At 48.6% G+C, this 15,826-nt stretch overlaps 1 protein-coding gene across 1 annotated transcript; it reads left to right on the top strand.

Annotated features, from left to right (window-relative positions):
- Positions 1 to 5,324: 5,324 nt before the first annotated feature.
- LOC125536580 (UDP-glycosyltransferase 87A1) lies at positions 5,325 to 7,194 on the top strand. Its single transcript, XM_048699822.2, has 2 exons — positions 5,325 to 5,928; positions 6,051 to 7,194. The coding sequence occupies exons 1-2, from the start codon at positions 5,448 to 5,450 to the stop codon at positions 6,938 to 6,940; spliced, it is 1,371 nt and encodes a 456-aa protein (XP_048555779.1). The 5' UTR covers positions 5,325 to 5,447; the 3' UTR covers positions 6,941 to 7,194.
- Positions 7,195 to 15,826: the final 8,632 nt, after the last annotated feature.

Raw genomic sequence — 15,826 nt, 5'->3', positions numbered from 1 at the left:
CCTGAACCGTAGAACAACTAACAGAACCTGAGTCGGTCGCCTAGACCAATAAAAGACGTGAAAGGACACATAAGTCTTTTTTACATGATAATACGCGTCTCATTTATATAAGGATCATAATATAAGTTACGTACACACTGACCTGACAAACATAAACAAATAGCAAAAGGCTAGACTTTGCACAAAGAAAGATCGACTAAGAAGTAAAAATATAGACAAGATTAAAGAAATATCTGAGCTTGACACCAATGTCCGTCATCTGCTTCTGGCATCATCACAGTAGCTATCAAAGAACAAAATAACAAATCACCTCCACATCCGAACTCGACGCGGCTCCATCGCTGATATGCAACTCTACGGACCTCGAAGGTGGCTCGCCAAAGGCGAAACTATTACTGTTAAACGAATCAGACCGGGGCAACACCCCATACACGTCATCGAACTCTAGATCTGGCACCCCACATGACTAAGACGTCGGAGGAGGAAACCATATTTGTCATCCGCGTATCACGAACCCAGCACACGATCCACCATCTTTCAAATGCCGCCAATGCGGAACACAATCTGCATCCGCTTCTGAACTACCTCCTAAACTCCGCACCGGCACTGGAGCAGACGTCGCAACGGCGGAGTCCGAGGACACAAGTCCACCATGAAGATACTGCCGCCACCGCACCATTCTTACTTGAACAGACTGGATTTCAGATATGCCTCCAAGCATAGGACCGATTGCTTTGTTGGAGTAAAATTTAAAGAAACTTTATTTGTTGTCGCCATCGCCATCGCTGCCGCCAAAGGCAAAACGATGAACAACCTAAAAATTTAAACTATTTTGGCCTAAAACTATTCACAAACGTGGATCCGCAATCAAGGTCGTCGGCGGAAGGGAGCCACCGGAAGATGGCACTGGAAGGCTGACCTCTATGGCGGCGCTAGGGTTCCAGACGCTCGTGAGGAAAAGAACGACCCGATAAAGGACATACAAGTTTGACAAGTCAAGAAGGAATGCTTAAAACTTCTCCCGGTCTTGGAACACGACTATAGATACGTATACGCCGAGTAGAAGACCATATCTAGAAGCAAGCCAGTTAGATTCCGACATGCATCAGATAGCACGGTCGGAACAGGCTACTGGAGATCGGTCGCCGACCCCATCATCGGAATGCATGCCACGTCAGAGCTCGACAGCAAGGTAAGAGAAGGTACGTACGCCGCGTGCACACTGCGCCAGCGATTCGACTCGCAGAATCAGGAAAAGGTGGCGAAAAATTAAATAATCGTTGGCATCTGCGTGCGTTGCGACGCAAGTCGAATCCAGCAGGAACCACTGACGATTTAACTAGTGATTCACCGCCGGCGACGACGTCCCGGGAGATCGATAGGATGTCGTCGTGGTCCGGCGATACGGTTGCCAGTGGCGGGTGACACTCCCTGTCTGGCTGGGATCTTGGTTTGGCAGCTTTTCTTTTCTAGACAGGTTTGTTTATACGGCCACATGATGATATATCGTGTTGGATTTACATCGTCGGTACGACGATGCTTAACTTTCTTTCGGCTCGATGATGCTTGGTTTTGCGCAGGCAAATATTCTTCCGTGCTGGCCAGCCAGAGTGTTTTACTCTTTTTTTTGTGTGTTTTACACAACAAGTATACTCAGTTGAGCGAAAAAGGAGATGATGATTCTTGTGAGACGCGAGTTTTAAATTTTTTATAAATATACAATATCCAGACAAATATATATATAGGAGTATGCTACAGTTGGTTTTCTGTAAAGAAAACAGTTTTCCCCTACTTCTAAAACAAACACAAAATATGATAGGTTTGGAACAATGCAGTTCATTGATTTAACTTTTTCTTAAAGTCCATTGATTAACTTTTCCTTTTCGAGTGAATGGTCGAACTCCATAACTGTCCTTGTTAAATTTATTTTTATGAGGCAAATATTATATGTACATTGCTTTGGATCAGATATTCAAGAAAAGATAAAGCAACTCACAAAGTCAAGAATTGCACCGCAATCTCCCAGATGCACCTTCTCTGTGGTAACAAGACGAAATTTTACCAAGGCTTCAACTAAGACAAGGCAACACTGGAGCAGCCACACTTGAATAAATTTACCATGAGCCACCCATCTAAAAAACATGGAAAACCTTGAGTAATAAACGTACTTAGGGTGGAAATAATCCCTTACAAGTGTAGGCTATTAAATCAATGGATATTCACTATATATAGTGGCGATGAAAGATTCCAACTCGAAAGAATGAACCAATAAAATCAACAAGACACTAAAAAACTCAATAGACCCGAAGGATTGGTCATGTGATAACATGCCAGATGCATGGACACGCTTTCGGCCCAAACCCATCAAATCGACCTGATCCAAATGGCCTGTTAGGCCTGTGTTATTCAAAGATTAGGCAGGAGAAACCGTGGGAGCTATGTCTCGCTTGTCGCGAGACATAACTTCAGCTCGCCGATCCATGGCTATTGGGTCGGACCAACTCTGTAGCTACCTCATGTTTTTTTTCTCAATGATTTTCTTATCAGTTTTCACTGTTTTGCATTTTTTTGCATTTCCTTTTCTTTTTTATGATTTTCTATGTTTCTTTCTTTGATTTTCATCAATTTTATTTTTTCCTTTTTCTTCAACATATGTCTACATTTGCCATACACATTGTACATACACATCAGGAACATTCTTTTTCATGTTTAAAATTTTCCAAATACAAGATTACCATTATTTCAAATATATATTTTGATGTGTATTTTTTAACATTTTTGCAAATACATGTTTTCGAACATGATTTTGAATACGTGTTGGAAATTTTTCAAACACACACTGAAACATTTTTTTGAATGATACAAAACTTGCTTTCTAAAATTATGCAAACATTTTTAAATTGTATAAACATTGTTTAAAGAAAAAAAGTCCATTTTACTACCCTGAAGAAACCTGCTGGCCCCCTGATGTTTTTTTCTGCTCCCTTTACCCCCCGCAACTATCCCATACCGGTCAAAAAAATCGCTGGTTGGTTTGCCCCGATTGAATGCTAACATGGACACGGTCAAAAGAGCTATTTGACCTACGGATGGGTCCCACTGGATTAAAACAAATCCTAAAAAGCTAGTTAACCGAGGGGGAGGCACGTGTTAGGGACCTAACTAACCCTAATTAACCCTAAACTAATCATGCCACACTAGCTACACCGGTGATTAGCCGCCGGTGGCCCAATCCACCATGGAGGGGGCTCGAGTTTGATAATTTGCCAACCATTTAATGCACAAATGGGGTCCGCAAAGAGCTGGGACCAAGCCGCGTCTGTTGGTGGTGATGTGTCTGCGGTGGATGGTCGGAATCGTTGCCTGCGACGAGGCTTGCAGCGACAGTGGCATGTGTTCGACGTAAGTGTCGCTACAGGGCGCGAGGGAGCTACCTAAGGAGCGCAAAGGCATCCTAGGAGAGGGCAGCAAAGAAGGCGTCGGTATGGGGCGCAGGGGAGCTAGCTAAGGTGTCACTACGGCCACGTGAACAACGAACTGCGGCGATAGGGTGCTCTGACCTAATCGGGGAAGAGGCCAGGGAAGAAGGGGAAAAAGCCAAGGGGGCAAGGGAAGCTGGCAGACAGCTTCGGGAGGCCTTATCCCCTCTTCGACTAGCCGCCAACAAGTAGGAGGTGGGGGCTACGCACGTGCGTTGACCACACGCACATCCTTCTGTCCAAAGGTAGAAGATGTGAGGGGCTCTAGGTTGTGTTGGCTATTGGGCCCACTGGTCAAATACCGCTATGACCTTGTCCACGTCAGCAAACCACCAGAGGAAACCACATAAGATGTTTTCTGAACGGTATTGGATAGATCAGGGGGTTAAGAGAGCAAAAAAAGGTTATGGGGTTATGTGAACCACCAAGTTTCTTCAGGGTAGTAAAATGGACATTTTTCTTCCAAAATGTCACGAACGTATTTTTGAAACTCGTGAAGATTTTTTAAATGTAATGTTCATTTTTTTTAATGGTACGAAACATTTCTTCATAATTTTAAACACAACATTTATTTTACATTGTATAAAGATTTAAAAAAAATAATGTATATTATGTTTGGAATGCGTGAACATTTTGTAATATCACCAACATTTTTTTGAATGTTATATCACCAACATTTTTTTGAATGTTATATCACCATTCTAAAAAATTACTATGATAATAAACTTTTTACACCGTATTAACAATTTTCATACTCAGAGTGAATGTTTATTTAAAAAAATTATGTGAATTAAGTATTTTATTGGGAAATACATATGTATTTAGAATATTCTAAAATATAAATAAAAAATAAAAGTAAAAAAGAACGAAACTGGCGAACTATATTTACTGGCCCGGCCTAATTAGGGTGTTGACAAGGCGAGGAGACAGAGACGCACCCAGGAAGAAGGGAAAAGTTTGTTTTTGCCACTCTAGTTTTTGCCCACCTTGCTTATGTCACTCTTGAATTTGACATTTTATTTTTTGTCACTCTTAGCTTTTGACAATATTCACTTTTGTCATTCGGTGGCAAAAGCAAAATTTTCAGAGTGACAATTGTGATGTATTGTCAAAAGCTAAGAGTGACAAATGTGAAATAAAAAATTATCATTTTTCTATGGAATGACATTTATGATGTATTGTCAAAAGCTAAGAGCGGCAAAAGTAAGATGTCAAATTCTAGAATAACATAAATAAAATGAAAAAAAAACTAGAGTGACAAAAATAAAGTTTTCCCTAGAAAGTACATCTTCGGATCATTTTCTAGGGCCTGTATGCGCGCGCACAGAGTCCCAAAAATGCCAACTGCCCCCTAAAAAAACTCCAACTGGGTTTGCGGCGGATCTCGAGGCAGAAGCCGCCACCCCAGCACGAATACTTGGCGCACGGACAGAGGCGGAATCCCGTCACGATTCACACAGCCGCCCAGTTCGTCTCTCACTTCAAGGTTCGAGCTGCAACGACGAGTGGCCAAGGAAGAGAGATGCTCTCTGTCATTTGTAGCACTGACTCATGTGCTACTTCTTTCTTTTTTTTTTGAGGGAAAACTCATGTGCTATTTCGAAAACAAAGGGACTGGAACAAGACATAACAGCCCATGCAGATGCAGGACCGTTGCAACTCATGTGGTAGGCTGTACTATTCCAGCCCGTAGTCACACTATAGCCTGACACATTACAGATCACGAGGCCCATACGGCCGCCAAAAGCCCACCACACCACGATACTACTCCCTCTGTCCCAAAATAATATAAGAACGTTTTTGATAGTACAATGCTAGTGCAAAAAGCGTTCTTATGTTTTGGGACGGAGGGAGTACTTGTTGGCGCACGGACAGAGGCACGATTCGCAGTTCGCAGTTCGCACAGCCGCCCCGTTCGTCTCTCTCTCTCTCAGTCTCTCGCTTCAAGGTTCCGGCCAACCAGCTGCAATGGGCTCCGTGGCGGTGCCGCCGTGCCACGTCGTGGCCGTGCCGTTCCCTGGCCGCGGCCACGTCAACGCCATGCTGAACCTGTGCCGCCTCCTCGCCGCCCGTGACGGCGTCTCGGCCACCGTCGTCGTCACCGAGGAGTGGCTCGGCCTGCTCGGCGGTCCCGCGCTCGCGCCGGGCGTCCGCCTCGAGGCCGTCCCCAACGTCATCCCCTCCGAGCACGGCCGCGCCGCCGACTGGGCCGGGTTCGTGGACGCCGTGTACAACAAAATGGAGGCGCCGTTCGAGCGCCTGCTCGACCGTATCGGGGCCGCGCCCGCGGCCATTGTGACCGACACGTTCGTGCCGGGGGCAGTGCGCGTCGGCAACCGGCGGGGCGTCCCCGTGTGCATCCTCTCGGCGCTCGGCGCCACCATGTTCTCCGTGCAGTACCGCTTCGACCGGTTGCCCACGGCTTCCGGCGGTAGCGCTGACATGACCGGTACCAGCACTACACCTCAGCTACCTCGTCCCTCTCGTAGCTAACGCGCAGTGTTCTTCTTTCTCTAGTTAAACATTTCTGCAGCACATTACTGTAAATGATTAGTCTGAAATCTCATGCAGATGTCACTGATGATCCTTGTCTGATGGAAAACTACATTCCTGGACTCAAGTCGATCAGGCTTGCCGATCTTGAGCCCACGCACTCCGACAAGATTAGGCTGGACAAAATCCTTGAAGCATACCCGTATGTGAGGAAAGCGCAGTGTGTCATCTTCACCTCATTCTACGAACTCGAGAGCAACGCCATTGACTTTCTCAGGCAAGAGCTCCCCTGCCCTGTGTTTGCCGTTGGTCCTTGCATCCCCTTCTTGGCACTCCAAGAAAACCAGGCCGATTCAGAGGAAGAAAAAGGCTACATGACTTGGCTGGACACACAGCCGGCGAGCTCAGTGCTCTACGTCTCACTCGGCAGCTTCCTCTCGGTGTCGCCCGCCCAGATGGACGAGATCGCCATCGGCCTTGCGCAGAGCAAGGTCAGGTTCCTTTGGGTGCTGCGCGACGCGTGCGGCCGCGTGCAGGGCTTGGCTTGCGGTGGTGGAAGCGACGGCGTGGTTGTCCCATGGTGTGACCAGCTCAAAGTATTGTGCCATCCCTCCATTGGTGGGTTCATCACCCACTGTGGCATGAACTCGACGCTGGAGGCGCTGTACGCCGGCGTGCCGATGCTGACTCTGCCGATAGCCTTCGACCAGCCGATCAACAGCCGGCTTATCGTCGATGAGTGGAAGGTCGGGTACAGCCTCAAGGAGAAAGCCCGGGCCGACGGCGTCATTGGTAGAGAGGAAATCGCGGAAACCGTGAAGAGGCTGATGGACTGTGGTGATGGCGAGGGCACGAGGAGGAGAGCTTCGCTGCTGAAGGAGGCTTCTCGCGCCGCCGTTGAAGTGGGTGGTTCCTCGGACAGAGATATGACGTCTTTCATCAATTACATTTCACAGTTCAAGAACTGATATGTTCTTAGAGGCTACATTCTCAAACAAACGTACTCCCTTCGTTCCATAATTCCTGTCGTGGTTTTAGTTCAAAAATACTAGTAGGTTCGTTATCATGATGTATTCGAATTCGATTTGTATTATCTGCTAGTACTCCACCATTTCCAAATGAACTCTGGTCGATTTTCTCATGGAATGGAGGAGATTTCTAATAGTACTTTCAGAACAATCTCTTTGGTGTAATAAACTTGCACAAGATTCAATTGGTGGCAGATTGTTAATAACTCAAACTACTTTCTCTAGTGTAGTAAGTCGACTCCACAGGCCCTCTTTGCTTTTTTATGAGGTATTAACTCATTTTTCTGCACTTTTCTGCCGGAGTAGTGTATTTGTGCATTTAACATCTCTTTGTACTCTTTGTCTTTGAAGGAAATAATTAATTATTACAATAGCTCTCCTTGTCTTTGAGAAAGTCACTTGCAAGTAAGTACATGACTATTTTGTTCAACTAATCTAACAAAAACCAGAGAAATGACCAATACCACACAAGAAACTGGAAAAGCTTTAGGACTCCATTGATTCAAAGGATTTTCATAGGAGTTTTAGAGGATTAGAATTCTTAGGGTTTTTTCTACGTTGGTTGTTCGATTCGTAGGATAGAAATAGAATCATCTAGGGATTTTTCTTATGGATTTCTTTGTATTACTTCTCATAGGATTTCTAGCATCCACTTAAACCTCTTTAAAAGAATTCTTTATTTTTAGGCCTCGAGGATTGTATCTTCTCAATGCAGACATAGTCATTGATGTCATAGGTTGAGCACCCATAGGCAAGCGCTCGAAGAGCCACAACACACTTCATCAATGAAAAATCCTCGCAGTGAGTCATGGAGTGAACCCATTGTCTAAATTTTATGGCTCCAACCCCTACACAGAACTATGGTGGTAGCAACATCGGCACATCGTCGTCACATGTGCGGGATGAGGATGGAGGATTCTCCGATGATTGGACTATATTTTCTCTTTATTTTAGGGGGTTTCTTGTAATGCTCGTGTTTGATTAATATAGAGCTTCAACTCCTTTACAAAAAAAGGGAAATGCTTTAGAGATGATGTTTTCCCTGCGTGGATCGCAAAGCGGTGAAAGCATAGCAATGATCGTTTCCTCCCATGCACCCCCCGAGCGAATGATGCAAATGTTCTCTCTCTCTCTCTCTCTCTCTCTCTCTCACGATCCCGTGTTTAGCATGGAACCCTCTACGATGTAGGATGGCAATTACTTGAAGCATATATAACAACTTTCCTGCACACAATGGAACATGTGGGCAACTTCCCATTTTTTTAGCCTGGCAATTCTCTCAGCTGTAGATGGCAAATCCTTGATACGCATGACAATTTCTCTTTCTACTCCATAGCAAACTCATGTGATAATTATTTTTTCTTAGCATGGCAAATCTCTCATTATAGCACGACAAATCTCTTTGTTATAGCATGACAATTCCTAAAATACTCCCTATGGGTTGTTTTTTGAAAAATGCTCTTTGCTAACACCATTCACTAGAAAGAGCCTCCATGAGGGACGTTGGCTCACCCCGGGGCCCTCCTGTTCATCTCCCTATTAGGGTAAACATAGCCTAAAGTATTGTAAACTTTTCTCCCTCCCTGTTCCCAGTCATACAACTCGTTTGCATAATGCATGTTCGCTAGTTACTGATGTTTAAAGTATGTTTGATTGGTGACTAACTTTGTCACATTATTTTTCCCACGCTTGCCTTACTTGAGGTGCTCAGATTCTTAGCCACACTTTAGATTGTCTTAGGAAATTTCGACACACTTTTTGTGTGTATATGATATGTGAGGCTTTTTACTCACAACAAAATTCTTGCCACACTTGGTCTGTCTAGAATCAAACACCCACTTAATTTGGTCAAACTTGCTTAATTCAAGATGTGGCAAAGTGTTTTTTTTTTTTGCGAATTGGCAAGGTGTGGTTTGGAACAACAATTTTATATATTATGCACGTTGCGTCAAATTGCCTCTGCTTCGCACAGATCTGAGGGACGACCTAAATAAATGGGCCGTCTCACTAGGCCAGTCCACCCCCCCCCCCCCCCCGGGCGCGATTTTTATGATGGTTCTGTACGGCTTTCTTTTCACTTGTTTTTCTTGTTTTCTTTTGGTTTTTATTTTTTTATTTTTCAATTTTTATTTTCTTTTCCTTTTTCATTTTAATTTGTCAAAATTTGAAAAAAAGTTTGTGCTTTTAAAATAATGTTTGAAATATTCTAAATTTGCTCATGTTTTGAAAAAGGTTCACATTTAAAAAGATGTCTAGAAATTTAAATTTTGTTTGCTTCTTTTAAAAATGATTCGATTTTTTTTAAAAAAAATGAGTTTGTGGTTTCAATAAATGTTTGGAGGTTTAGAAAAATTCACTTTTCAGAGAATGTTTAGAATTTTTTTAAAAAATTGCACTTAAAAAACAAAACTTCAAAAAACACATTGTGTCAAAATGTTCAAGTTTTTCAAAATATGTTTTCGTTTTGAAAAAAATTCATGTTTGAAAAAAATTATCATTTTGTCTGAAAGAAATCAATTATTATTATTATTATTATTTTCCTATTTTTCAAGAATGAATGAAAGAAAGCAAAACTTTTCTTCTAGAACCAACAAGCTTTATTATTCATAGTTCAGAAAACTGGGGATACAAACGGGATCATGAGGTTGTCCCAATCAGAAATGTCTATCACAGAATGAGATAACTTGGCTAGTAAATGGGCTTCTGTATTTAATGGTCGGCCCTCGAAATAAAAACTGCAATTGAACTCGGCTGCCCTCAACTTAATCTCAGCTACAATAAGACCATAAACACCAATGCAGCCCCTGTTGGTATCACTAGCCACCTGCTTAGAATCAGTAGCCACCACAAAATTATGAAGTAGAAGATATCCACCAAAGATAGAGCTTCCCTGCAAGCATGGCCTCTAGAGTTGCACATCTCTCACGCAATGTGTCGGCGTTCTGAAAACGGGGGTCCCCAAACTTGCCTGTCTGCAGCCTGCGGCGTGGCTCAAAAGGGGCCCAGCGCGGCCCATCTTCACCAACACAAACCCAAGACCCTCGCGAGGGGCCAAGCATCGCGGGCGGACGACGCGGAGCTTCCTCAGGCACGGCCTCGTCAGGCTGGCTCACGAGGAGGCGGAGAGATCAAGGCGGGGTACCTCACGAGGTGCCCGTGACGCAAGCCATGACGATTTAGGGTGCCAGGCGGGTGCCAGCCCGCGCAGTGTCCTCCTTCCCTTTTTGGTGCAAGGGGGGCAAGCGCAGCCGCGGAGTACCGAGGCATCAGGCAAAGATTGCCATTTCGGTGCAACGAGACCAAGACCAGGAGGACTACGAGACGGAGGTCACCGTGGAGCCCAAGACGGCGTCATCACCAGAGCTTTGCGCAGGCGAAGACTACTTTTGTCAGGATAGCTAGTACTAGCTGTCCCCCTTCAAATTAGCCCGCCATTGTTGGCTCCCTTCCCGCTCGATATTTGGGAAGAGGACCAGGGCCCCTATAAATAGGACCAGCCACCCGCTAGACAGAGAGGACGGATGGAGAAAGAGAGAGAGAGAGAGAGAAAGGTGACTGAGCTCCTCCCAGCAGTTCATCGCCCAGCCAAGAACAGACCCTCGCGAGGCTGTTCTTCCTGGTATTGTTCATCATCATCAGCCCAAGAGGCAATCCACCACACCACACACTGGAGTAGGGTATTACACCACAACGGTGGCCCGAACCAGTATAAACCATGTGTCTCTTGTGTTGTTCTTTTCTTAGTTTAGATCCTAGCAAGGCGGAGGGGTGCAGGTAGGTAGGAGACGAAAGCTCCACGCGCACCCCAGTGTTCGAACCTCAAGGGTCTGCCGGAACCCGAAATCCGACATTTGGCGCGCCAGGTAGGGGTGCGCTGGGATTCTTCCACCACCCCGTTCTCCTCCGACCATCACGCCCATGTCTGACGCTCGTCGGGCCCGTGCCGAGCGCCAGGCCGCGCTCGCTTCCCGCGTCGCCCAGACGGCCCCTGTCGGCGGGCGCCCTCGCCGTTCCCCGTCACCTGCCGTCAACGCCGCCACCGGCCCGGCGGGGGACGAGCGGCAAGCATCGTCCCAGCATCCGTCCGTGCGGCAAGACGGCCGCACCGCAACTCCCTCGTTCACCCTAGCTAGTTCTTCGTCCCGCGCGCTCCGCGCGCCCATGGAGGCTCGAGCTGCACTCATCGCGCGAACGATCTCCTGCGCTACCGCCCCGTCGACGACGTCTACGAAGAATAGCTCGACCGCGTCGCTGAGCTCGTCCGCGCCGCAGGGGGCTCTCCTGCGCCGTCCGTTCCACTGTACCGCACCCCGCCCCGCGCGGGCAATGAAGCTCCGGCGGCGCCCCGACCGCCTCCTCAGGAAGGCGCCATGGATCCCAGGCGCGTGGCCCCTGGGTGGAACCCGCTCCGGCAGGCGCCAGCGCAGCAAGAGCAGAGCTGTCAAGAAGTCCCTCACCCGCAAGAAGCTGCCCGGGCGCTCCCTGCTCCAGCACGTCGCGACCATGCTCCTGCTCCCGCGCGTCAAGACCCCGCGCTGCACCTAGCTGAAGCGCGTGGGGACATGCAAGACCAAGCTCCCCGTCATCCAAGGCCTCCCGTGGCCACAGCAGGCTGCCGCGCCTTCACCGCCGAGCTACGCAACGTCGCGTGGCCCGGCAAGTTCAAGCCAGACTTGCCTCCTTGCTACGACGGCACGGCTGACCCTGCGGAGTTCCTCCAGCTCTACGAGCTGGGCATCGAAGCTGCCAACGGAGATGAGAAGGTCATGGCGAACTAGTTCCCCATGGCACTCAAGGACGGGGCCCGCACCTGGCTCCTGAACCTGGCTCCAGGCACAATCTCCTCCTGGGACGAGATGCGCACCCGCTTCATCGCCAACTTCCAAGGCACTCGCGACCGGCCACCCGCCATAAGCGACATGCGCCGCATCAAGCAACAGCCCGGGGAGACCCTGCAGAAGTACATCCAGCGCTTCAACAACGCGCGCCTCAAGATTCCCAAGGTGACCGAGAAGGCCATCATCTCGGCCTTCTCCGACGGCGTGCGCGACGTCAAGATGAAGGAGGAGCTGGCGATGCATGAAGACCTGTGCACCTCCTTGGAGCTGTTCAACCTAGCAACCAAGTGCGCCAGGGCCGAGGAAGGGCGTCTCTCCCTCCTCGAGCTGCCTGTCGCAGACCCAGAAGAGAAGAAGCCCAAGACCAAGGATGTGAAGCGCAAGGGGGCTACCATGCTCGCGGCAGAACCAGAAACCAAGCGAGGCAGAGATCAGCCCGAACCTTCCAAGGGCGGCCGGTACTGTGTGTACCACGACCTCCACACCCACAACACCAACGAATGTCAAGAGCTCTGAGCCGTGCGAGAAGGAAGGATCGGCCGTCGCCCTGACCGCAGTGACCGGGGCTATGGCCGAGGAGGAGGAAGGAACGCAGGACGCTGGGAAGACCGTGGCCCACGCCAAGGGTGGCGCAACCAACCTCGCGAGGATCGCTGGCAAGACCCACCTCGCGAGGGAGGCTGGAGGGATCAGCCTCGCGAGGGGGACTGGAGGGATCAGCCTCGCGAGGATCGCCCGCAAGGCAACGCAGGCCTCCCACCGCTGCCGCCGCAGCCAAGAAGAAACGAAGACCGCCACCAGGACGAGGGGGCTGGGGGCTTCCAGGAGCCACGCGCGATCGCCTGCATCTTGGGCGGGGCACAAGCCCCAGCCTCTCAGCGCATCTTCAAGCAGTTCGCCCGCGAAGTGAACGCAGTCCTCCCCAGGCTCGAAGCCACGCGCCCTCTCAGGTGGTCGGCGTGCGCCATCACGTTCAGCTCGGCAGATCAGCTCAAGTGTGCGGCTACAGCCGGAGTCCTCCCGATGCTTTGTTCCCCAATCATCAGCAACATGGTGGTCACCAAGACCCTCATCGATGGCGGGGCAGGGCTCAACGTCCTGTACGTGGAAACATTCAACAACCTCCAAGTGCCCTACAGCCAGCTTCAGCCAACCAAGCCTTTCTCCGGTATCACCAACGGCTCCACGGCCCCGATTGGGCAGGTCCGCCTCCCTGTCACCTTCGGGGCACACGACAACTACCGCACCGAGCTCATCGACTTCAACGTCGCTCACATTCACCTGCCGTACAACGCCATCCTTGGGTACCCAGCGCTGGCCAAGTTCATGGCCGTAACTCACCACGGCTAGAACGTCCTCAAGATGCCAGGAAGTGGCGGAGTCATCACGGTGCCCTATGAAGAGAAGGACATGGTGTGTTCCCTGGAACGAGCCTTTCAGGCCGCGTCACTGGAAGACCCGGATCGTGGAAGCAGGAGGCCTCCCGAGACCGCCCCTAAGAAGAAGAAGACATCGTCCGGCCCAACCACTCAGGAGGTGTTGGAAATATGCCCTAGAGGCAATAATAAATTGATTATTATTATATTTCCTTGTTCATGATAATCGTTTATTATCCATGCTAGAATTGTATTGATAGGAAACTCAGATACATGTGTGGATACATAGACAACACCATGTCCCTAGTAAGCCTCTAGTTGACTAGCTCGTTGATCAATAGATGGTTACAGTTTTCTGACCATGGACATTGGATGTCGTTGATAACGGGATCACATCATTAGGAGAATGATGTGATGGACAAGACCCAATCCTAAGCATAGCACTAGATCGTGTAGTTCGTATGCTAAAGCTTTTCTAATGTCAAGTATCATTTCCTTAGACCATGAGATTGTGCAACTCCCGGATACCGTAGGAGTGCTTTGGCTGTGCCAAATGTCACAACGTAACTGGGTGGCTATAAAGGTACACTACGGGTATCTCCGAAAGTGTCTGTTGGGTTGGCACGAATCGAGACTGGGATTTGTCACTCCGTGTGGCGGAGAGGTATCTCTGGGCCCACTCGATAGGACATCATCATAATGTGCACAATGTGATCAAGGAGTTGATCACGGGATGATGTGTTACGGAATGAGTAAAGAGACTTGCCGGTAACGAGATTGAACAAGGTATCGGGATACCGACGATCGAATCTCGGGCAAGTACAATGCCGCTAGACAAAGGGAATTGTATACGGGATTGATGAAGTCCTTGACATCGTGGTTCATCCGATGAGATCATCGTGGAACATGTGGGAGCCAACATGGGTATCCAGATCCCGCTGTTGGTTATTGACCGGAGAGTCATCTCGGTCATGTCTGCATGTCTCCCGAACCCGTAGGGTCTACACACTTAAGGTTCGGTGACGCTAGGGTTATAGAGATATTAGTATGCGGTAACCCGAAAGTTGTTCGGAGTCCCGGATGAGATCCCGGACATCACGAGGAGTTCTAGAATGGTCCGGAGGTAAAGAATTATATATAGGAAGTGCTATTTCGGCCATCGGGACAAGTTTCGGGGTCACCGGTATTGTACCGGGACCACCGGAAGGGTCCCGGGGGTCCACCGGGTGGGGCCACCTGCCCCGGGGGGCCACATGGGCTGTAGGGGGTGCGCCTTGGCCTATATGGGCCAAGGGCACCAGCCCCAAGAGGCCCATGCGCCAAGAGAAGAGGGAAAGGAAGAGTCCTAAAGGGGGAAGGCACCTCCGAGGTGCCTTGGGGAGGAGGGACTCCTCCCCTGGCCGCACCCTTCCTTGGAGGAAGGGCCAAGGCTGCGCCCCCCTCTCCCTTGGCCCTATATATAGTGGGGGGAAAGGGAGGGCAACCATACCTAAGCCCTGGCGCCTCCCTCTCCCTCCCATGACACATCTCCCTCCTCCCGCAGCGCTTAGCGAAGCCCTGTTGGAATCCCGCTACTTCCACCACCACGCCGTCATGCTGCTGGATCTCCATCAACCTCTCCTTCCCCCTTGCTGGATCAAGAAGGAGGAGACGTCGCTGCTCCGTACGTGTGTTGAACGCGGAGGTGCCGTCCGTTCGGCGCTAGGATCATCGGTGATTTGGATCACGACGAGTACGACTCCATCAACCCCGTTCTCTTGAACGCTTCCGCGCGTGATCTACAAGGGTATGTAGATCTACTCCTCCCTCGTTGTTAGATTACTCTATAGATAGATCTTGGTGACACGTAGGAAAATTTTGAATTTATGCTACGTTCCCCAACAGTGGCATCATGAGATAGGTCTATGTGTAGTTTCTATGCACGAGTAGAACACAAAGTAGTTGTGGGCGTTGATTTTGTTCAATATGCTTACCGTTACTAGTCCAATCTTGATTCGACGGCATCGTGGGATGAAGCGGCCCGGACCAACCTTACACGTACGCTTACGTGAGACCGGTTCCACCGACTAACATGCACTAGTTGCATAAGGTGGCTGGCGGGTGTCTGTCTCTCCCACTTTAGTCGGATCGGATTCGATGAAAAGGGTCCTTATGAAGGGTAAATAACAATTGGCATATCACGTTGTGGTTTTTGCGTAGGTAAGAAACGTTCTTGCTAGAAACCCGTAGCAGCCACGTAAAACATGCAAACAACAATTAGAGGACGTCTAACTTGTTTTTGCAGGGTATGCTATGTGATGTGATATGGCCAAAGGATGTGATGAATGATATATGTGATGTATGAGATGATCATGTTCTTGTAATAGGAATCACGACTTGCATGTCGATGAGTATGACAACCGGCAGGAGCCATAGGAGTTGTCTTAATTTATTTATGACCTACGTGTCAACATAAATGTCCTGTAATTACTTTACTTTATTGCTAATCGTTAGCTATAGTAGTAGAAGTAATAGTTGACGAGACAACTTCATGAAGACACGATGATAGAGATCATGATGATGGAGATCATGGTGTCATGCCGGTGACAAGATGATCATGGAGCCCCAAGATG

The sequence above is a fragment of the Triticum urartu genome, chromosome 1A (assembly GCF_056163025.1).
Source record: "Triticum urartu cultivar PI428250 chromosome 1A, HENAU_Tu73, whole genome shotgun sequence".
NCBI classification, from domain to species: Eukaryota; Viridiplantae; Streptophyta; class Magnoliopsida; order Poales; family Poaceae; genus Triticum; species Triticum urartu.
Note: the sequence above shows the minus strand (reverse complement) of the source record. Positions and strands in the feature narration are given on the sequence as shown.